This window comes from Miscanthus floridulus, chromosome 10 (genome assembly GCF_019320115.1).
Source record: "Miscanthus floridulus cultivar M001 chromosome 10, ASM1932011v1, whole genome shotgun sequence".
Taxonomy (NCBI): domain Eukaryota; kingdom Viridiplantae; phylum Streptophyta; class Magnoliopsida; order Poales; family Poaceae; genus Miscanthus; species Miscanthus floridulus.
Genome location: NC_089589.1, coordinates 43,895,176 through 43,917,552, shown reverse-complemented (window position 1 = coordinate 43,917,552; position 22,377 = coordinate 43,895,176). Strand labels below are relative to the sequence as shown.

Sequence of the window (22,377 nt, the reverse complement as noted above, 5' to 3'; positions counted from 1 at the left end):
CTGGAAGCCTGGAAGAAGCAAACGGACCCAGCAAGCGAAAATACCGTTGATTTACTGTGAAAAAAATACTGTTCATTAACTGAAAAAGTATGGCTTATATGTCAAGCGAACACGGCGACGTTGCTGGCTGCCTAATTAACAACCACATGGACCAGAACATCAGCCGGCCATCAATCCCATCCCAGCCGGCAGCCGCCGTTACAGGTGGTAGGTTTCAGCTGGCGGGTCGGAGCTTCTTGACGCTTTGACTCTCCGTGCGGGCCAAATCCATCCGGCGGCAGCACGGCCATCCGTCTACCTGTCAATCCTTGACCTTTTTTTTGAGGAAACAAGAACAAAAACCCACCGAAAGGATTGACATTTTTTCTGTCACAAACAGAAGAAAGAAATAGCAGAAACTTCTTCCTAAGTTCGGATCAAAGAAAATGACAGATCCTCATTTTCCTTGAATTCCAGGTCCCATGCATAGAGATTAGAGAACCTTGCACACAAATTTATTCAAGCTATAAAATTGTTCAGGCAAGCATGAAGATCGTCTGACCTTTCTATATAGCCTCAAAAATTTCATAACTCTAACCAGGGAAGCATGAAGATGAATCGACTAGCAACCAACCACTAACCACTAGTGGTGGCAAACGCATCATCATATGCCTCTATATATCTTGACCTATATGAATGAAGCATTAAAAATTGGTACATCTGAATCTTTCAGACAGTGAGGTTCAGCCGGTCATAACTTAATTCGCTAGCGCCCAACCACCTAAAGTCGCTGCAGCTGATTTAAGTTGGTCCACGTGTAGCCTGGAAGATTTCGTCACCGGCCCAAAGGCTACTTCTCCGACTCCGGTGAAGTCAGCTGCCTTAGGTTGAACTTTGAGAGCTCTTTGTACCTTTCCACGACTCCAATCATGCATATGGCCTGCTCGAGTGTCAAACAATGATAGCCCATCAGAACTTGCACTCAGCTTTATGAAAATTCATGCTAACATAATGATATAAAGATTTGACCAGGGGGAGAGATGTCCCCCTGATTTTCATCTTAAGAAGTTGGTGCCGTGACTCGAACCCGGGCTGGCTCAGCCAACCGCTTCTATGGCGTGTTGTGCTGACCAGTTGCACCGTGAGAGTGTTGGCCTAACATAATGATATGACAGGATGAAACACACAGAACAGAAAGCACGAAAATACTAATAATGGGATAAAACATAAAAGCATGATGTACCAAGTGATCTTGGGACACTTAGGAACATACAAGTTAGTCAATCTGTATTAAAATTTGATCATTTGCTTGTAGTGATGCATCTATCATTTTTACTTGCCAGAGGCACACATGTCCAGCACCTACAAATGCGATATATAAGTGACAGTGCAGATTGCTGCCTGCATAAACATCCAGGAGCAACATTTGGTCATTTCTAAATGACAAACTAAAGCAACCTGCGAGTCAACATTTCAAGTAAGAATGGGTACACATCACACTAATGTGGCAATTCTAAAGCAACCATGAGGAGAAAAGGAACATAAGGTAGAGGATGAGTTCCCCTATCTACTAGGCATTGTAAATACCACAGGAATGGTTGCCACATGCACAACAGATTGTGCTATCAATTAAATCAGATCAGCGCGGGTGCATTAAATGGGATCTATGTGGGACCAAAATTAGTTGCAACTACAACTAAATAAGATGTGACATAGCAACTAATTCAAAAGCGTAATAGTGTTGGTCCCAAAGCTTTAACTGTCATGTAAATTTGGAGAAAAATGGTTGGAGCTTATCATGCCTTCGAACTCAAGTCTAAAAGGACAAAGTTCACTCACTAATTTCAAGGTTTCAAATAGCGCCGCAATTGCCTGCAATATCAGTAGTAGCTGCATTAGCAGCAATGTTATTTTAGCAGCACTAATCTGGTCCTCCAGACAAAGGCAAGCGCTGCCTCGTCGTTGTCTGTCTGCTCGACAAGCTCCTCACATGAACCTGCAGCCATGCACCAGCGCCAGCTCGTGGAGCATGATGTGCCCAGTCACACACAGGCCCAGCAGTGCAAGGGCTCCGCACTGCCCGTGCAGTGCAAACTCAGCGATGCAGAACAGGACGTCGTGCCCAGCGGGTACCTCTAGGACATGGGCGCGCATCGATGCTGGGGCACATGTGCATGATCGCTACCAGCAGTTTTGGACGGTTTTTGGAGGAGCACAATGCGAGTCTCAGCCTACATGGCTGCCAGAGCTTGCTGCACTGGAGAGTAATTGCAAGGCGATAGCAACTTTGCGGTGGGTATGGTCATGTGCGTGTGCAGCAGCCAGGAAGCAAGATGCTCTTTTCTTTTGTCTTTTAATAATCTGCTGAATGGAAAAGCAGCTCTATAGTAGCTGGAAAAGCTCATCACTAAACCCTTTAGCCTGCTATTATTGACCAATTTATATGAATAGAGTAGAAATGGCAAGTAGGATCTTAACTCTGAACACCATGCCACCAACATATACAGATAAAACAAGGGCACCAGGAAAAATACCTTGGGAGTTTGTAAACCCCAAATAATATAATGGAATTAGTTATTTCAAGAGAATAATCTCAAAACTCAAATAAAACCTGAGCTGTAGAAACTATGCTATACAAGGATATGAAGGCAATATTTGAAATTCAAAAATTAATTAGGAAACATGAAGTAAAATAAGTAACTGCAGAGTTTGACATGTTCTCTCTTTATTTAATAAATGTTCAGTCATTATTCCCTCTATTACCACATGCACATCACCACAGCAGGTATAACTAGAAAAAAGGCACAATGTATCAGTCCACAAGCATATTACAAATAAAAGCATTTACCTTTGCAATCTGGACAACAATAGTCTTGTCTGGGTTGCTCAGGTCAACTTTATGAGGTTGTGGTACAGATTTCGCTACTGCATTTATGATTTTCATTCTATCAATTCCTGTGTTTGACCTTGCTTCATATAACACTGCAAACTGTATGATTAAAGTTCCGAGTTAGGAACCATGTCCAATTCCAGGTAATGAACAAAGAGAACAAAATACTTGTTCAGAATATATGTATGGACGTTATAGTTTGTCTGGTTATGTTTCACACACTTCCTTGGATGAGAAAACACAGGAGTATAATTGCCGGGTGATTCATATTAAGGAGCATGACACTTATAAACTGATTCACTGAACTAAATCAAACTTATCTAAGAGTAGCACTGTCATCGCAAAATCAAAACTGTACCTAATCCATTCATAACACGAACATATATGATCTAACACACAACCTCCACAAAAATTAATAGTCAGTACCAAGAAAAGTAAAATAGTCTTTTTTGCAAACTTCAGGCCTGGCTACCATGGGATAATCTATATATCATTCAAAGTCCAAATCCATCTTAGCCTACCCGAAAAAACCCTACGATCTTTTTAGTACAATGAACAGAACATTTAATGGTAGGACATGAAACAAAAATATTAGACATTATTTTCAAGTAGAGAGCCAAAAACTTCTGACTAAAAAGATAATGACATTTGAAATAATGTTCCTATATTAATTCTAGGACTTCAACAAAGTAATAAAGACACTGACTGTGAGGCGCTGTAGGAAAAACTCAGTCAGCAAATGTTTCAGCTGTCACCAGACCATTCGTCCCTAACAAAAGGATTACAAGAAAAATGATGAAGCAATGAGGTAGGCAACTTGCCTTATGGCCTGAAGGGCATTCTTTTGGGAAGTATTTTTCAACAAGGGGACTAATTGCCTTTGTTATTTCCTCTTCGGATGCATAGCATGACACCTCAGCAGGCAAAACTCGCAGAATAAATCTAGTATGCATTCAGATGGGGAGTTTATAAGTGCAAAAGCATCTCAATAATCTGTATCAGCAAAGAAAAACTGCATCTTTAAAAATGAGAATTAACGATGACAAGGGAAGATGGGCTGCAATAGCACCAAATCTGAACCTTGACATATGTTTGCGAGTCAAAGCAGCAGATGACATCATGTTTTGTACAATCTCAACTGGACCAGGGTCTCCTGCTCTTTTATGCATTTGAATGAATATGCATCCATTGCAGCCAGACTCAAGGCTTGCAAAGAGCCTCTGTTCATAATACAAAAAGTCATATAAGTTAGAATATAATGCCATAAACCGTAGTGGAATTTTTTTTAAGAAAACAGATACATAGCTTAGTCAATATGTGTTGTTTTTGCATATAATATAAAGCAGTTGCCAGAAAATTTTCCAATAGAACTAAACAAATGAAATGCACAAGCAGATAAGACCTGGGATGATGCCTCAGCTCAGGGTTCAAACAAACAGTTGCTAAAAAGGTGCATATAATACCAATTTTCACCACTTCATTAGTATAGATTTCCTACATGATCTTCATCCCACAACAAATTGTTTAAGCGTAAGTGTACTGAACTACTTAACATGAACACCCAGCGATGTTGCAACAAGATTAAATCTAGTATCAACTATCAAGTGATTAGTTATATATAACAATAATCAACCTCCAAAGTTAGTTCATGCCTGAAAAAATTTATCCTGTACAACCTAAATTAAAATTTCGAATCTGAGCCAGAAAAGATTATTAAGCAGGAGAATATATGATTGCAGTATTCTAAGGGTCACTATGGGAGTTCGATCTACAGTATAAATTTGTATGATAACAGTGAAAGGATGTGGACAAGTCTACACTAATTTAAGAGCATGCCTAAGTTCCTATGCTAAAGCCCCTGCTTAATAAGAACAAAATTTAGAGAAGATAAATGGCACTGATCAATCCTCAACTATGGAGTATTTCTTGTCTTCTTCCTACAGAAAATGCTAGAAACTTCAGTTTATTATTTGGTATAAATTATATGCACTATACCATAACAGAGAGGAGCACTGTAGCAGATATCTTGCTGTATAACTACACCAGAAAGCAAACATACCTTTTTCCTGTCCCCTATTTCTTTCAGGTCTTCGTCAATCAAATCGTCAATATTTTTTTCACTGGACTCTTTTGGTTTATTAGTGGACTCCTTTGGTTCATCAGCAGTCTCTTTTTGTACAGTCTGCTCAGAAACTGGAGGGTCTTCGACACGTTGCTTCTTTTCTCTTGGTTCATCAGCAGTGACTGCTTGTTCCTCATTATCCTTGCTCGTGGTATCAGTGGTATCAATCACCTCCTGTTGCTTCTCAGACGGAGCGGTATTGTCCTTGCTCGCAGTATCAGAGGCATCAAGCACCCCCTGTTGCTTCTCGGATGGAGTGGTTTTACCTTTCTCCACACCATTCCCATTCCCATTGTCAGCTTCCTCACCAGAGTGGTCTTCATCCTCATCATCTGAGGAATCAGAGTCCTCAAACTTTATCTTTTTGTTCAGTGGCTTGTCTGGAATGTTTTTAGGCTTCTCATCCGATCCTTTCCCATCCACTAGGCCTTCATAGAACTTCAGAAACAAGAACGCAGTACACATCATAATGAGCCAAAAGCATATTAGCAAGATTGATCGTACAAAGTAAAGCAACAAGCAAAATAACATCATTTCCCTGGACAGAAAGCATGGTAAGTAAACTTGCAATAACAAGGCATAATGGCCAGCAGTTCCATCACATTGCACAACTTACAACTGTTGTATAAACCAGGTATAATCGTCTGTGTGGACTTGTGCACATAAAACCCTACTAATGCCACGACCAGGTATCCAATTGCAACCAACACACAATCTAAAATTCAGGGAGCTAAGAGTACCAATCTACAATATTAGCTGCTTTCCACATTTTAGGCTTTTGGCCAGTTAATCGAAAAGGTGCACAACAAAACATGCAATATGTGCAGCCACAGGAACACCAAGCACAGCACAGCGATTACGCCCACACACACCTGATGACAAGCAAGATTAAGCGACAGCGCGAACTCATCAGCAGGAAAATCACCAGCTAAACTGGCGACGAGTCCGCTGTGATTCACACCGGCACACCGCCCTCCACCAGACCAGGCAGGCGCGGGGAATTTAACGAACACCTAGCGAGCGAGCGTCGCAACGAAAGGCCGCACTAGTACACTCTACACGCGGGCCAATGACACGCACGGAGAAGACAGAAGAGGACTAGTGAGGAGCAGCTTACGGAGTCAAGGAGGGAGAGCGCCTCGCGGGTGGCCTGGCGCTCGCGGCCGCCGTCGCAGGTGATGAAGAAGCCCTGCACGCCGGGGCGCAGCGGGTAGGCCCCCTTCCGCACCGGCTTGCCGTGGGGAAGGAACTTGCGCTTCCTCCCACCACCCTTGGCGCCACCGCTGCCGCCGCCCGTGTTTGGCTTACCCTCGCCACCGGGGGCCATCTCGTGGTCTGGGGTTTCGTTGGGGAATGGCTAGGAGACCTTAGGGTTTTGGGGCCCGTGGGGATTGCGGCGGCGCCGCGGGGAAGGGCAGCTGGTGAACAGGTGAAGTGAGGCCGTTGTGGCAGGGGCCGAGGTTGGCCGAGCGCTAAATCGCCACCGTCGGATCATAGGTCAGGGGGAAATTGCTCCTGCTCCTAAACAAATTACAAGAATTTTTGGGCCAGTTTCAAATTTGAAAACAGAGTAGATTTAAATCAGTTTTTGATGATTCCACAAAATCATGTTACGTTTCTCAATTTTTAGGTCTTGTTTAGGAAATATTCCCAAGTAACAATTCTCAAAGCTCAGGAAACCTGTAGCTGTTTCCTACCATACTGGAGCTAGGCAGCTAGCAAAACTAAGTCAGGCTGAAAAATACCGTTGGTTGATTTGTTGTGGGAGAAAAATACTGTACCATGGCCGATAAGCCAGGGTGATAAGTTCAAGCGAACAGGGCCGTCTCAAGTAACAGCAAGCTGGTATACCATTGAAACAGCTCAATTATCAGTAATATTTCAGCATCAGTTGAAATGAAGTCAAACATATTACTAATCCACAATTATCTTGAGAAGATAATAAAAGGAGTCCCGGACAGAACTTGTGATCCTGGGAAATTTGCAATGAGTCATCAACAAACAGAAATACATGGATTGCCACAGCACCCGAAGAACAGATAAAGAAACAAACCATGACTCAGCTTGCCAAACTATTTCAGTTCACATTCACATTGGTCCTCATCTTTTACACAAAATTGCTGGTTCTACAGAAGCATGTCGCCCCAAAACACACACATCTAGCAAAGAGCAGCCTGGGCACCATAAAGCAGTAGTACCATGCAGGTCACTCTAATTAAGTTTTACTGTCAGGCAGGACCAACAAGGACTCCCTGCGCAGTGCCTTCCTTCTTGCCGCCTTCGTCCTCGGCGTCATTGTCAGCCTTCCGGATCCTGATCTTGTACTTGAGCTCGAACTCGGTGATCTCCTTCTTCTTCCTCTCCAGTGCCTCGTGCATGCGAGCAATCACCTCTTCGAGGCCTTCCTTGTTGCGCTTCACAGCAGGCAGGACCTCCTTGATGGTCCTTTCGACCAGGACGCCGCCAATCATCCTGTAGCAGCGCCTCGAGGGGTCCAGTGGCTCGATCGCGCCGATCACAAGGGAGTGCTCGCTGACCTCCATCTCCAGCTCTGTGATCTTGGTGTAGAGCTGGTTCATTTCGGTACGCATGTTGGCATAAGTGTTGGCAATTACTTGCTCGTTTATGGCTTCTTTGCCATCACCACCTGCTTTGCTTGCCATTTCCCGTGCGATGCAGATAACTGTTGTATGAAATCACGAATAACAAGAACCTGCTCAGAGAAAAGACATCTTTTAACCACAGGGCACCAGCCCAGAGTTCATCACAGCATCTGAGACACACAATAAACGAGCTCCTATAGCATTAAAGAGTATGAAGAGAACTAAATAAAGAAAAGACGAAGATATAATGTTACATTGCAAAGGTAAACATATCGACACAGAGAAACACATTTCTGTGAGACTAAATACACATTACCCAGCAATCAATATGGTCAAACAAACAGTAAACAAAAGCAAAAATGAGCCCCAGGGGGGGGGGGGGGGGGTCTGTAGCTTTTGTGCGCTATGCTGCCCGAATTAATGTGTGCGACACCAGGTTCCAAGGCAAATTAACTCATGAACTACTGAGTAATCTTTCTTACGTACATCTCATAATATCACGATTTGCCTGATTTCTCGTAAGCTATATTTGGCCATGCAAATTAAATATAGTCTTGCCTATTCACTGAGTAAGTAGACAGCTTTATTTAAGACTCCAAGGAGGAATATGGTATTAGTTAGCGATGCACATCCAAGCTGTCACCCTTTTTATGACTATAACGGTATATGAATTATTGCAAACGCAGACTTCATGCTCCTTACTCTCATGGAAATGATGAAAAGAATAACATACCGGAAAGGAAAGTTCACTAACATCAACATTTAATGAGTTCAGCAGATCCCAGAAATAGAATAACATATTTCAAGTTAAGTGAGCAAATAAATAGATCATGAAAATAGTAAGGAAAATACTATAACCAACTGGCAAAGAGAGAAAGAACTTGCATAGCAGAGCCATTCAATAGCCTACCATCTACTAGCACCATTCTGCGTTACTTGTGATGCAACACACGATGATTTGGATAAAAAGATGTTTCCTCCCAAACACAAGAATTAGCGTCACCTCAATACGGGATTCAAGATGCAAGTGGGACATGTCAATAGTTAATTTGGGCACGCAGATTTCTCAGCATGGTTGTTCAGTAAGAAAGAAATATAGGGCCCCCCAAAATTCCAAGAATGGTTTCAGACTTACAGCAAGAAACAAGTGTATAGACCCCTGATTTTTTTTCAGAATGGTTTCAGTAAGAAGGAAACATGGGATTCAATACGTTAACCTTTGCCTCTTGCTGATGGTAAGATCACACCGAAAAAAAGAAGAGCACAATTTACCCTTATAATTCACCTTCAGTAGTTCCCTTCATGCTAGTTGGACAAGGCATAGGACATAAGATATGAGGATTCGGCTGGTGGCAAAATTGCTACACTATTGAAGCGCTGAAAAAATTAGCAACAGTTGAAAGAAGAAAATCTAACTGTAGCCGCCGAATATACCCAACCTAACTCGGGGACGGGGTCAGTTGAGCCGCCGAAAAAAATTTGAAAATAAACTGCTACACTAATACGGCCGCAGCACACAAATCCGTAACAAGCTAGATCATGGATGGACAGCTCAGGAAAAAAAAAGATCACAGTTTGGGTGCTCGGGATAGCGAAATAGATCCTATAGAACGGAACTCGCTCACTGTCAAGGCAATCGATCCAACCAACGGCTTGCTTACAAGGGAAAGAAGCAGCGAGCCAAGCTCGGGGATGGAGAGGGAAGCCCTGAGGCAGAGTCGGAGGAGAAGAACTCCTTCAAGTGGCGGGACACGCCTAGGCGGCGCGGAACAGCGGAAGGACTCGGGCGGTCGTCGGCGGCCGTCGAGGGTGGGATGGGGAAGTGCGGAAGAGGTCGAACCGTCGAAGGTGGCTTCGTGTTGGGCCACTTGAGGTAGACTGGGCTGTTAAGAAGGTTAGCTCTGAGCCTTTGATTCATAGCTGACGGCCCAACAAACAAAAAAAAGCCCAGCAGTTAATAACAGCAGGCCTATGTCAATTGTCAAACATCCATATACGAGAAAAAATATTAACCTCCGTTGATTATGGTTGTGGTCCAATTTACCTCCGCAGACTAGAAAAGTCGATGTTTTGACTCTTAATAACTATTGAAACTAGTTGTTTTTTCCTCCTTAAATGGTTTTCAAGGTGGCGTAATCTAAATATGACATGATGTCAGAAGTTTTACGAGCACTAAACCCTAAAAAGTTGGTTACTTATGCCATTATTTGGACAAAACGGATGATGAAACGAGCAGAGCCATTTAAATTGACAAATTGACCAATTAAATGAAAACAGTGTATCACAATATAGCATCTAAACGGTGTGTAAACGTGCTAAATAATTGTTTAGGAGAACAATACCTATAAAGCGCCTTGTCAGCCAAGAGGGAGATGAAACAAACTACGTTGATAGTCGGATCAAATAGACTTTACCCAAAAAAAAATGGAAATAAATTTCCAAGAAAACTACCTAATTTTTTAAAAATATGAACCTAAAACCCAAAATATGGTTTAATCTTAGAAATTTTGTAGAATTTTTTTAGATCATAAAAATATAAAACTAGCTTAAATTTATTTTTAGTTGGGTTGATTGTGGCACTACTAGTAAAAGAGGCACTAGCGCTTGGACATCTGGCGCTAGCAACACGTTTGAACGCAGCTCAGCCAATCGAAGCGTGGGCTGCCGTCACCGCCCACCAATAGGATAGTCCCATCTCAGCATCCCACGTAACAGAAAAACTAAAGGGACCGAAGCACTACCTGTCCGCATAACAAAAGGTGCCCGCGTAATAGAAGGCGAGAGCATGCGCTCGCGTCCACGCGCCGTCCCTCGATGCGCCCCCTCCATCGGCCCCTGCCGCTGTCTGAGAAGGATGCAAGGTAGCAGAAGGTGAAAAGGAGACACTAATGCGAGGCAGCAGAAGGCGATGAGAAAGATGCAACACCAAATCTACTTTCGAAACATTCAGACACAACACTTGTAACATAGGTCCGAAGACAGATAAAACGTTTGAAACATGTGTCTCAAACACTTGCAAAAAACATATGAAATACTTAAAAACCATTGCAACACATAAGCAACATCCAGATAAAACACTTACAACATATATGTAAAACATATGCAACATCCAGGTAAACACACTTGAAACATACGCCTGGAAAAACAGATAAAATGCAACATCCATGCACAACCATCGCAGCATGTGCAACATCATATTCTACTTTTGCAATATCCATACGAAACATTTGCAACATACCTCTGAAACACTTGAAACATACGCTTGCAACATTTTTTTCCGCGCAATGTCACCTTGCTGCTTGGACGAATGGAGCTTGTTGTTGTGGAGCTCGACGCCGGGGCGGGGCTTGATGCCACGTAGTGCATGGAGGTCGCCGGTGGGGAGCACGTCGGCGCCACGGACCTCGGCAGTGGGCGCAGCATGCGGATGGAGCGTGGTCGCGATAGGAAGCGCAAGTCCAAGCAGGGGTGGCGTCGGCAAGCGGCGTGGGCGGAGTCCGTCCCGCAAGCGGGGGCGCACAGCGCAGAGTAGGCCTAGGTCCGCAGATGGGTGGATGAGGATGAACCACGTCCGAAGGGGAGTAAAAAACCGAATATAGAACTAGACTTTGAAATTGAGCGATGGTCTAGACCCTCACTTGGGGCCTCTATAGATTCGCCCTATCAAACAAATATGCAACACGAAAACTCGATTTGATACATAGAAATTAGAGTGTACGAGAATAGGGAGTACCTACGTGCACACAGAACATAAAATGAACTAAATCGCCCTATTCTGCAGTACCAGCAGTACTTTTCAGTGAACGAACAATATTTTTCTTCTCTCATAACAAATCAGTATAAACATAAGCATAAGCCAGGTTTGAGCAAAACGAGTAGGACCAATATATGATTATCCATCTCGGCACTCTGTAACGATGATGTGACATTGCAATTGCAATTCCACCGAACATCCCCCAAGTTCCCAAAATCCCAACCACGATTCGAGGCCACCAACACAAACGGAAACGGTGAAGAAGCAATCTTCTCATTCGAAATCGAAATTCAAACGTTCGATTTCAACGTCTCTCTTTGCCCGTCCATAAGTCAGTCCATTCGCTTTCGATTTCACGGGATTTAGGCCCCGTTTGGCTGGGCTCCGGCTCCTGCAGTGTAACGGGATTTCACGGGATTTCCGCGGCTCCGGAGCCAGAAAAACGAGCTTCTCCGGCTCCGGTTGTGTTAGTGAGAGAGGAAAGGAGGAGAGAGAAAAACGGCTCTGGTGAACAGCAACTACATTTCCATTGGCCGTCCCAATCCAATCGACGATTTCCAAAAAAAAAAAAAAAAGACATGCCGCAGCCTACTGCTCCTACTCAGCTGCAGCCAGCTAGCCCAGCTAAGCCACTCCCTCTCTTCTCGGTAGGCTGTAGCCCGTTGGGCCGTGGCGTGACGAACAGCAGGTCTGGTACTCTCGAGCGCCGAGCGCTCTCTCTCCCCAGTTCCCGCCTCGCACGACCACCACCCTTCCTAGAGCCACTCCGCGCCGACCCCACCTGTCATTGACCTACCCAGAACCCAGGCACGCTCCTGTCAGTGAGCGGAGGAATTGCGCGGGAAACCCGCTGGTCGATCCCGCGCTCCCGTCCCGTCACCGCGCGCGCCCCGACGCCCCCGTACCCGCCGCCACGTGCACCCCGACGCGGTCACGAGCGTCCTACTCCCTTCCACCGACAAGTGGCCCCGGCGGACGTCGGTGCCCCTGGTCCCACGAGTCAACCGCACAGGATGAAGCGCGGCGGGTGGCGGCGGTCGACTCGCCGCAGCTCGCCCATAAACCCACCACGCCCCCCGCACATGTGACCGTTGTGCTTGCCGCTTCCCCTCCCCTCCGCCTCCTTCCTATTGGGCGCGCCGGCGCGGTTCCCTTCCCTATAAACCCCGCCGCACGGCCCGCACCGGAGAAATCCCCCAATCCCAATCCCCGTTCCTCGCCTCCCGCCGTTCCCGGAGAGCCATGGCAGCCGCCGTTTCCGGCCCCGCGGACCTGTCGCCGGCGACGGCCCCGAGACGGCGGGGCCGGCCGCCGAAGAACCCGGCGTCCCCGCTGGCCGCGCCGGCCGAGCCGGAGGAGGTGATGGGGGACTACGAGCGCGAGAGGGCCGCGAGGATCCGGGAGAACATGGAGCGGATGCAGAAGCTCGGCATCCTCGACCTCGCGCACACCCTCAGCCAGTCTGCCGCCACCTCGGGCAGTGGGCGGCGGCGCCGGAAGCCCGTGGAGCCAGGGTCCGTTGACGCGGCCAGGGTGAAGCCCGCGCCGCCGACGCCCTCGCGGAGGTCGCTCAGGTACGGACCGAATCGTCTTCTTTGCGGTGGTGGATGCGTGTCCTGATTATTACTTTCTTGTGATGCCTGCGGGTTCTTGCCTCCGGAACGGCTGGGGTCGCGAGTCTGTGGAATGTGCAAACATCTGTTCTTTTTATTCAGCGCGTCCTGTGTCTTCATGAATCTAGTATAGCGATGATTGACAGTCGTTTATTTTTCGTCATCTGAACGGATCTACCTGCAGTTCCTGTTTGTGGAATGTTTTACTATTCTTTCCACCCCTTTACACCTTAGCTCAACACGTTTCAGTATAAGTATCGCTGTCTATTTCATCTGGTGCTTGTATTGTAGTTTCAGTGTGTATGGATCTGAATGGATGTGGCTGTCCTTTCTTTTTTCCCATAACGATACTGTCATGTCAATAACATGTGCGCAATCTTGTCCTAATGGCGTTAACTCCTAATGCCTTTCCACGAGGCAGTACAAAATTGTCAGTTATGTTTTCTGCTCCAAATTTGTTTGCCACATGTTAAATAAATAAAATAGGTTTAATAAACACTGGATGTAGATGTCCTCGTCCTGCAATCGTATCTCATTGGATCTTAGCAGTAATCTTCTTAAAACCTTTTTTTGTTTGTTTTTTAAGGTTGAAGGACGTGGAACCAGTAATCTATTGTGAAACTGAGCCAAAGAAAGAGAAACACTCTGAAGATGGCAAAACAGCAGTAATAGAGATAGGAGCCAAGGAAGAAATATATACTGAAGAGCACGACAAGCTCTTGGGTACATGCAGCACTCCTTGGACTCTCTTTGTCGATGGCTATGGCAAGGATGGAAAGCGCATCTATGATCAAGTGAGGGGTCAAACCTGTCATCAGTGCCGGTAAGTCTCTACTGGAATAACTATTTGGGAATTCTCTATGTTTGAATAAGTTGCCTTTGCCATATGTTGTAATGAACAAAACATTTACTACTTTAATAACAGTAACAATAATGCAGTTCCCATATTTTGACATGGGAGAGGTGGTGGTGGTCTTAATACAATGACAATCTTCTGCTAGTGCACTGTTAAATATTTTTTTACTACCTCTTTTCTAATATGATGTTGTTTGTGAATGTTATATAAACATCAATGTGCACACTGAAGTGTAGAGGCGAATTTTAATATATGCTCAAGTTCGTTTTTTCTATGTTGGTATAAATGGCAAGTTAATTTCCTTGTTCAGAGGTTTTTATGGTTAATGATCTGGAGGATGCCTGATGTATATAATCTTGTAGCATATTTTCTGTATTAATTTCCTTCACCTTTGGTATAATGGCATAATGCTTCCATGTTACAGACAGAAAACTCTTGGTCATCATACAAGCTGCTGTAAATGCCAGATTGTCCAAGGGCAGTTTTGTGGAGATTGTTTGTACATGAGGTGAGCATTTCTTTATACTAATAGTATTTTCTCATTATTATGGTTAAATGTTGACCTGCTCTGCTGCTAGACAAAATTAAGCATAGAATTATCAATTGTACATTCATGAGCTGTGTCATCTCTGTCATTTTCTTATTAAGGATATGTGTTAGACACAATTTGTGACTTGCAATGAATTCCCTGTTCTGCATATAGCATATACACCTGAAAACAAAAGGACAATTTTTGCTATAGAAGTTTAGCAGTATACTTCTTTCGCTTACAAATTTAAATCTATCTAGGTTTATCTTAAGTCAAACCCTTTTTACTTGGACAATTGATATCTAATGTTTTATATAGATTGCCCACACAAGACTGACGTTATTTAGACTTACAATAAAAAACTACATATCTTAACTCTTTTCATTTGAAAAGCTATATGTTAATAGACATTGTTAGTCAAAGTTTTTTTTTTCTGATTTAGGACAAACCTAGATGGACTTATTTGTGCTTACAAAAATATAACAGAGACTTTCCAATTTACGTTTCACAAATTAAAACAAATTTACTAATGCTGAAGCTGTACGTTTTTTCTTTGATTATTTTTGTACACACCTCTCTAGGATTTGGGTTGCAATATATATAGAAAGTACTTAACTGACTTAATTTTGCGAGAAATTTTCAGCTGCAGTTCTGTGCTAATTAAAAGCATTCCATGTGTTCCCTACACTTAGTTGAAAAATGTTGAAACACTACATGCATCTGAATGCAAATTGCGCTCTGTTTTCTGTTCTCCATGCAAGGATAGTTAGTTTGTTTCTGGTTGACACTTTGTTGCTGATGCAGGTATGGTGAGAATGTGTTAGAAGTTAAAAAGAATCCTAACTGGATATGTCCAGTTTGCCGTGGCATCTGTAATTGCAGTATATGCAGAACTAAGAAAGGATGGTTCCCTACTGGTGCTGCGTATAGGAAGGTATATTTAGTAGCAATATTCCCTATTACCTTTGAAATGCACAAACTGCTAACTGAAGCGGAAACAACTTAAAATAATATCTCCTTTGTTTCTGGATCATGCGTCTCTTGTTAGGTTCTGTGTGTAGTCTATGTCTAACCTACTTGGTTGTGGCTAGAGACTTTGTTGTTATTGTAGTTAATTTATGTTAGGAAAAAGCTAGGTAATGGACTGGATCCAATGTAGTTTGTATGCATATTTGGATCTAATGTTGGTAGTATGCATATACCAATTTGTCAATGATTCAATAATTCTGACAATACCAATTTGTCAATGATTCAATAATTCTGACAATCCTGCATCTTCCTTCATGCAGGTGGTTGGACTTGGGTACAAATCTGTGGCACACTTTTTAATTGCAACACATCGAGCCTCATCAGTTAACTCAGAGGATTCAAGCTCAGCTGACAAAAAGGAGTTGCTGTCTGCTAAATCTGAAACCTCATGCATTTCTGATCATGATGGCCTGGATGCCAATGAGATCCCAGAGGATGGAGAAACGAGCAGCAGAGCTAAGCTGAACAAAGCAACTCGCCGCCAAGTGAAGAAGAGTTCTCATGGTGACAAAGATGATAGCAGAAGTGAGTCCGTGGTGACATCTGATTGCCAGGATGATCAAGCCAACAAGGATGCTGGGTGTGTCACTCCATCTTCTAAGCCAATGTCAAGGAAGAGGAAGTACGTTAAACGAAGCCCTGACTGCATCGCAAGCAGGCTGCGGTCTCGGCTCAACATGCCATGAGCCCATGAACAGTGATCAGGATCATGGATCTCTTTTGGTGCCCTACTGTAGGCTCAGCCCCTTTTGTGACGAAGTTCTGGCTCTTTTCACTGAAGATGTTCAGTTTCGGCAGGTGGTCGTTGCGGCAGTCTTTTGCAGGGCTATGTTAGAGCCTAAGAACTATGTCTGCAGTCATGTGTAATGAAATCGGCTGTATTTGTGGCATTAGTGCCAATAGTTGATTGTGGATTTGTTGTGCTAGTCTCTCTGATGTGAGGTGTTGCGGTAGCCTGCAGTTTAATGTACAATTCATGTTATTGGAGTGAAGATGTTCATTTTCAGCTGATTTTTTTCTGGTTTAAACCTAGAAATACCTGTCTCATGGATCTATTGTTCCGGTTCAGATGTATTGATGATAAACCCTTAACTTTCTCATAGCATAACTGCCATTGGAGCAGATCAGAGTTGTCCCAGCTGCTGAGGTGGGCAATGTATCAGGTGCAAACCAATCAACCATTTCAAACTTGGAAAACAATTAGGACCGCTAGGCTGAGGTGAGCCAATATCATTACAGACTAGTTGAAATAGGTCACATTGCAAAATCATTATTTTATACATCGTGAGGAAGTAGCCAATTGCTCATCATATTAAACATGGTCACATTGACAGACTAGTCCGCTAGGCTGAGGTGAGCCAATATCATTACAGACTAGTTGAAATAGGTCACATTGCAAAATCATTATTTTATACATCGTGAGGAAGTAGCCAATTGCTCATCATATTAAACATGGTCACATTGACAGACTAGTTGAAATTAAACCTGGTCATATTGACAGCAATCATTTCCTTTGCATGGCCAGTACACACATACATAACAGGAATTGAAAAACATTCAAGATGTATGACTTCAAAGAAACAATAACCAAACACAAGACTGGACACCTTTATTTGTAGTTTATATGTGGTCGCGTGGTCGCTTTGCCCAATCTTACCAATTAGCTTAATGTGTAGTTGGCTGTTTGGCCCATCTTGCCCATGTAACAACGGCAAACACATAGACCTTGTCAAATGCTTTGTCCAATAGACGAAACTGAGCAATCCTCCATGATTTTTTGAATAAGATGAGACAGAACACCACCCAGAGACCAACCACATATCCTATGCCAAGTCCAAAGGAAAATGTAAGTACCACATGTTCTTCTCTGTTTTGATCGCCATGCTTTGGTTCTCTGTTGTCGTAGGTGCAATTCTTGTGAAGAGGATATCCACAAAGACCAACGTTGCCATCATATATAAGAGGATTCTGTGCGTAAAGGGTGTCAAGCTGCGCCCCTGATGGGATTCTTCCCGTGAGATTGTTGTGCAACAAGTCCATGGAGCTTAAATATGTCATATTTGACAGACTTTGTGGGATTTCTCCATAAAGATTGTTTCTTGAGAGGTCGAGCGATTGTAGCGATTGCATAACCCCAATCCTTTTTGGAATTTTTCCAGTCAAATTATTCCTTAATAGATTCAAATTTACAACTGCATATAGAGAGGCTATTTGTTCTGGAATTCCACCGGTCAATTGATTTGACTACAAGTCAATGAACGCCGTGTCATAAAATGCTGAACTATAGTAGTAACGTTCTTGCCCCTTCATGGTCATAGACATTTTAATAACTGTTGCATAGTTATCGTCAGGTGTAGGATACCCTGTTTTCATCCCCCTTAAATTTGACAAATCATGGGATAAGGTACCTGATATACTATTGCCTGCCAAATTAAGATGAATTAGGCCTCCAAGACTGGTAATAGTGGCTGGAATGTTTCCTGTGAAATTGTTCCATTGTAGATCAAGGACCTGCAGTTCTGTGTATGTTTCTAAAATCAGTTGTAGCTTTCCAGATAGTATATTGTTACCTAATATTAGTGTGCTGGCCCTCCTTTGCTGATTACACACCATCAGTTTTCCCTGCAAATGATTGTTGGCTAAATTCAATTCGTCTACATTCAGATCGCAAATGTTTGATGGTAGTTGCCCTGACAAATGGTTCATGGAGATATCCAATACTTTGAGATATATAGGCAACAGAGGTATTGGACCTGTTAGCTTGTTTGAATCCAACTTGAGATACCGTAATGATATTATATTTTCCAAATTTGTTGGCAATGTGCCATTATTGATTCCATTGTTCGAAAAGTACAATGATGTTGCCTTTGAAAAGGTTGTAGCAAACCAGTCAGGAAGCCTGTCAAATATAGATGTGTTGGACATGTCTAGCTCAAGAATATTAACCTGGGACTGTAACCAGGTAGGGAATAGAGGACCCATCTGGCAAGATGCAAAATATGCACTCTCGAGTCTGAAGGGAGGTAGCCACTCAGGGCCCACTGCGATCTTCAACGAGTTAAGTGACAAGTCAATATGCTTCAATTTTTTTAGGCCAGCAAAATGTTGATGGGTGATTACACCATCGAGATTATTGTCGCTGAGGTCCAGGTACTCCAAATTATTGAGTGCACCGAGCTCAGAAGGCACAGGTCCACTGAAATTGTTACCAGAGAGATCAAGAACGCGTAAGGTGGTCCATCTCCCTATCCAATTTGGTAGTACTCCACTGAAATTGTTGAACCCTAGATACAGTTCCTTCAGCTTGCTTGGGTAACATTGTGGCAACCTTTGGAAGAAATCTCTTATGTTGCCGTAACAAAAATGGCAAAATTTGCTACAGGACATGCAAAGTGACCCCTCTTTGCTAGCGGACATGCAAAATTTGGCGATTTGCTGGTGGACACTATGGTTCCTTATAAATTTATTGGTGGACACCCCATCCAATAAAATATTAATTTCTAGGTGCTGTGGAGAGAGAAGGGCGGTAAAATGTCCAATTTGTCCCTGCCCTTTCTTCTACACCTCTTTCTTCTTCCCCATCTGCTCCGAGCAGCACCGCGTCCTCCCTTCTCCCTCTCCGAGCAGCACCTCAGCCCCACAGCGCCACCGTCGACGGCGGCTGCGCCCCTCCTCCGAGCCGCACCGCGTCCTCCCTCCTCCCTCCTCCCTCCCCATCCAAGCAACACCATGGCCAAGCAGGGCCACCACCGGCATGGCCACCGTGGCTGCTGCTGCTGGGGCGGCGCGGCCACCCAGGCTTCCTCCCCACGTCCACCGCACCCGTGTGGACCGAGCCTACACCCGCCAGCCGCACCCGCCCTCGCTCGATCTGTTCATCCCGCACGTGCCGTGTCAGAGTTGAGGCGCCATTGACGGCCTGCACGTGAAGCTCGCGACCCGGCTCTCTCCTCCTCTCCTCCGCCCCTATAAAGAGCGCCCTCGGACTCCTCTCTGCTCGCCGCGTCTGCCTCGCCCTCCCGAGCTCCCTCCCGCACCGCAGCGACCACACTTGCCACCGCGGTCGCCATTGACGACCGGCTTTTAAGTTCCGCGACCTGGCCATCCTTCCCCTCTCCGCCCTATTTAAGGGAAGCACCGGCACCGCGATCGCACGCCACCACCACGCCTCCCCTCCTCGAGCCTCCTCTCTTGCTCTAGTGCCTCGAATCGCCGCCGCCGCCATGGCCGACCACAGCTCGAGATCATCGATCTCCCCGTGCACACCTCCTTTCGCCACCCCGTTTCCTCCATTGGAACCGCAGTGGCATGGCACGTCCGCCCAACCCCTCAAAGGGCTCGATTGAAAACCACAGCACCGTCCCCTGTCCTCGCCGGAGCTCCAAGCCGAGCCATCGCCGTTGCGTCTGTCTTCCTGGACACAAAGGCAGCGAACCACGACCGTCCAATCTGAGATGGGCAGTTCAGATCCTATGTTGACCACCGGTCAACCAGTCAAAGGTGAGGCCACATCACCTATATGAGCCAATCCTATCGCGCCACGTAGCCGTCAAATGCCACATCAGCTGAAGTCAAGCCCAGTGATCACAGTTTTACCGTGCGTGGGCCCCGCGCCGCCGTGGCCAGAGGAAGGAGACCAAGGTAGAAGAAACAGCCAGGGGCAGAAAGGACATTTCCCGTGCTTCTCTCTCCTCGAAAGCCCAAAAATGAATATTTTATTCGGTCTGGTGTCCATCAGCAAATTTGTAAGGAACTAGAGTGTCCATCAGCAAATCGCCAAATTTTGCATGTCCGCTAGCAAAGAGGGGTCACTTGGCATGTCCGGTAGCAAATTTTGCCAACAAAAATTGTACGTCAAGTCTATGCTTTCCAGTTTGCATAGATTTGTCATGTTTGCTGTCACGACATCTATGTTTCCTTCGTTATAACTAAAATCAAGGGCTTGGAGCGACGTCATACCACCCAACGCATCAGGAATTTGACCGTATAAAGAAGTTGCTGCAAGCTCAAGATGCTTGAGGCTCGTCAAATTCCAGAGCCAACATGATGCAACTGGGTGATCAAAATGGTTTGCAGAGAGACTGAGCTCCACAAGGTCTGTAAGATTAAGAAGCAAGAGAGATTGGTTTGCACTTGTAAGCGAACAATCAGAAAGACTAAGCACCTTCAAAGATGGAATCGTGTTGACCACGTGAGCCGAATCAGCTATATATCCTGCCGGCGCCCATGTTGAGGTATATCAGAGGCAAATTTGATAACCAAGAGATATCCGTGGAGTACAATTCTGGAATACCCCATGGGAAGACATAATAAGTATTAGTTGAGAGGTCAAGGTAGTGTAAGTTTGAGAGATTGCCGAGCTGTGGTGGCATCCTCCCGGCCAAGGGCATGCCAGAGAGGTTCAGATATCTCAAGTTGTTAAAAAGGCCCAAGAACTCCGGCAGACGTCCGGCTGGCCCAGAAAGGTTGTTTCCGCTGAGATCAAGGCTCTGAAGATGATGCAAGGAGAGCAAGGAGGGACTTATCTGGCCCGACAAAGCCGTGCGGTTGGGATGAAGCCGTTGATCATCAGTGTACATGCCGTTGCCAAGACGGAGGCTGATGACATGGCCGGTCCGGTTGCTGCACCGGACGCCTCTCCAGCTGCAGCAGTCTTTGGTTCCACGAGGCAAGGCGCCCAGCCGGGTCGCCGGTGATGCCTCGCTTGAAAGCCAGCAGGGAGTCCCTCTCGCTGGGGTATGCAGGCGGCACCAGTGTCATGAGCAGCTGGCGGAAGCCGCAGTGCTTGCGACTGCGAGGTGGCCGCGGTGGCTGCGAGAAGGAGAAGCAAGACGACGGAGGGATGCATGGGCATGTTGATGATTATTGGTTTGTTATTGTTGAAAGAGACACATGAGGAGTACTCTGTGAGATCGAAACGAGACGTGGATGCGCTGGTGTGGCCATCTCCATCTGATCGATCGTGATTATATAAGCTAGATAGCTGCTTCAGTCTGCGGCCACGTCACGGTCGTCGTCCAGTCGCCGCCGCCGGTCCGTCAACGTCGTCCTGCCCCACACACTGTTGCACAAAGACCCTACTTATTGGATCCGTGTACTGGGGGGGGGGGGGGGGGGGGGGGGGGGGGGGGGTGTGGACAACACTCAACAGGGAGGGCTTTGAAGGCCGATGAAGACCGTGCCAGGAGTCGCTCCATTCAAGAATTGCAATTCGAGAATCATACTTGCGATTAAACGAAGTTGAAGGTATGTGCCAATTAAAAAGCATCCAGTGTCCCTTACTCTTATCTTAGTATATAGTAGAAAAATGTTGAAAGGCTACATGCATCTGAATGGGAATTGAGCTCTGTTTTCTTATTTTTCTCTCTGCGTGTGTGTACTGGACAGCATGTTGTTTCACTTTATAACCGATGCAGGTACGGTGAGAATGTGTAACAAGCTGAAATGAATCCCAACTGGATATGTCCAGTTTGCTGTGGCATTTGTAATTGCAGTATGTATATGTACAACTAAGAAAGGACGGTTCCCTAGTGGTTCTGCGAATAGGAAGGCATATATAATGGCACAGTATTCCCTTTTTATTTATATTCAAAGGCACGGCCTTGCCAGTTAAAGTGGGAATCTATCTATATCTCTTATAATCCTAAACCCTGTTAGAAGTCAATCACGATATGTAAGTCATCCACATCAGCAGCCAGTAGCATATGCAATTATGATACATTTCTATTCATGTGAGCTATCCAAGTCAGCAAGCCACCTGAGCCACTAATATGCATTTATTTGTCCACGTCACTATATCACACAATTCACTAAAATTTATTCGCGATCTCCGCAGCGACGAGCGGAGTATGCTTCTAGTATAATTTAGAATTCATGTATTGATAATTTTCTCCTTCTAATTTTGGAACATGCATCTCTTGTTAGGTTTTGTTTGTAGCCTATGGCTTCTGCATTTTTTTAGATAATTGATTTATCAATCTGGCCTCTATATCCACGAAGGAT

General features: G+C 44.9%; 3 protein-coding genes and 1 pseudogene across 4 annotated transcripts; 1 reads left to right on the top strand and 3 right to left on the bottom strand.

Annotated features, from left to right (window-relative positions):
* Positions 1-470: 470 nt before the first annotated feature.
* On the bottom strand, positions 471-6,444 carry LOC136490118 (uncharacterized). The gene is made up of 6 exons (XM_066486600.1): positions 6,109-6,444; positions 4,929-5,429; positions 3,950-4,089; positions 3,691-3,811; positions 2,828-2,968; positions 471-919 (listed from the first exon to the last, which is right to left on the bottom strand). Exons 1-6 carry the CDS (start codon positions 6,316-6,318, stop codon positions 830-832), a joined length of 1,203 nt encoding a protein of 400 aa, XP_066342697.1. The 5' UTR covers positions 6,319-6,444; the 3' UTR covers positions 471-829.
* Positions 6,445-7,055: 611 nt separating this feature from the next.
* Positions 7,056-9,435, bottom strand: LOC136490117 (prefoldin subunit 2-like). Of its 2 annotated transcripts, none has more exons than XM_066486598.1 (2): positions 9,256-9,435; positions 7,056-7,704 (listed from the first exon to the last, which is right to left on the bottom strand). In XM_066486598.1, exon 2 carries the CDS (start codon positions 7,652-7,654, stop codon positions 7,220-7,222), a length of 435 nt encoding a protein of 144 aa, XP_066342695.1. In that variant the 5' UTR covers positions 7,655-7,704; positions 9,256-9,435; the 3' UTR covers positions 7,056-7,219. The 2 variants fall into 2 exon arrangements, with proteins under 2 accessions (XP_066342695.1, XP_066342696.1); XM_066486599.1 differs by having other exon boundaries at positions 7,056-7,674.
* A 3,002-nt stretch (positions 9,436-12,437) lies between these two features.
* LOC136490116 (uncharacterized) lies at positions 12,438-16,368 on the top strand. Its single transcript, XM_066486597.1, has 5 exons — positions 12,438-12,922; positions 13,548-13,784; positions 14,242-14,325; positions 15,151-15,280; positions 15,636-16,368. Exons 1-5 carry the CDS (start codon positions 12,591-12,593, stop codon positions 16,059-16,061), a joined length of 1,209 nt encoding a protein of 402 aa, XP_066342694.1. The 5' UTR covers positions 12,438-12,590; the 3' UTR covers positions 16,062-16,368.
* Positions 16,369-17,040: 672 nt separating this feature from the next.
* LOC136488510 (receptor-like protein EIX2) lies at positions 17,041-21,223 on the bottom strand (annotated as a pseudogene).
* Between the last annotated feature and the right edge of the window lie 1,154 nt (positions 21,224-22,377).

Excerpts from the sequence above, each read along its gene's own strand:
- LOC136490116 (XM_066486597.1), top strand. The coding sequence starts at position 12,591 with ATGGCAGCCGCCGTTTCCGGCCCCGCGGACCTGTCGCCGGCGACGGCC. Across the intron at positions 13,785-14,241 it reads CAAACCTGTCATCAGTGCCG|ACAGAAAACTCTTGGTCATC; the intron begins GTAAGTCTCTAC and ends TCCATGTTACAG. Across the intron at positions 15,281-15,635 it reads CTGGTGCTGCGTATAGGAAG|GTGGTTGGACTTGGGTACAA; the intron begins GTATATTTAGTA and ends TCCTTCATGCAG.
- LOC136490117 (XM_066486598.1), bottom strand. The coding sequence starts at position 7,654 with ATGGCAAGCAAAGCAGGTGGTGATGGCAAAGAAGCCATAAACGAGCAA.
- LOC136490118 (XM_066486600.1), bottom strand. The coding sequence starts at position 6,318 with ATGGCCCCCGGTGGCGAGGGTAAGCCAAACACGGGCGGCGGCAGCGGT. Across the intron at positions 3,812-3,949 it reads ACTCGCAAACATATGTCAAG|ATTTATTCTGCGAGTTTTGC; the intron begins GTTCAGATTTGG and ends AATGCATACTAG. Across the intron at positions 2,969-3,690 it reads AATGCCCTTCAGGCCATAAG|TTTGCAGTGTTATATGAAGC; the intron begins GCAAGTTGCCTA and ends TTAATCATACAG.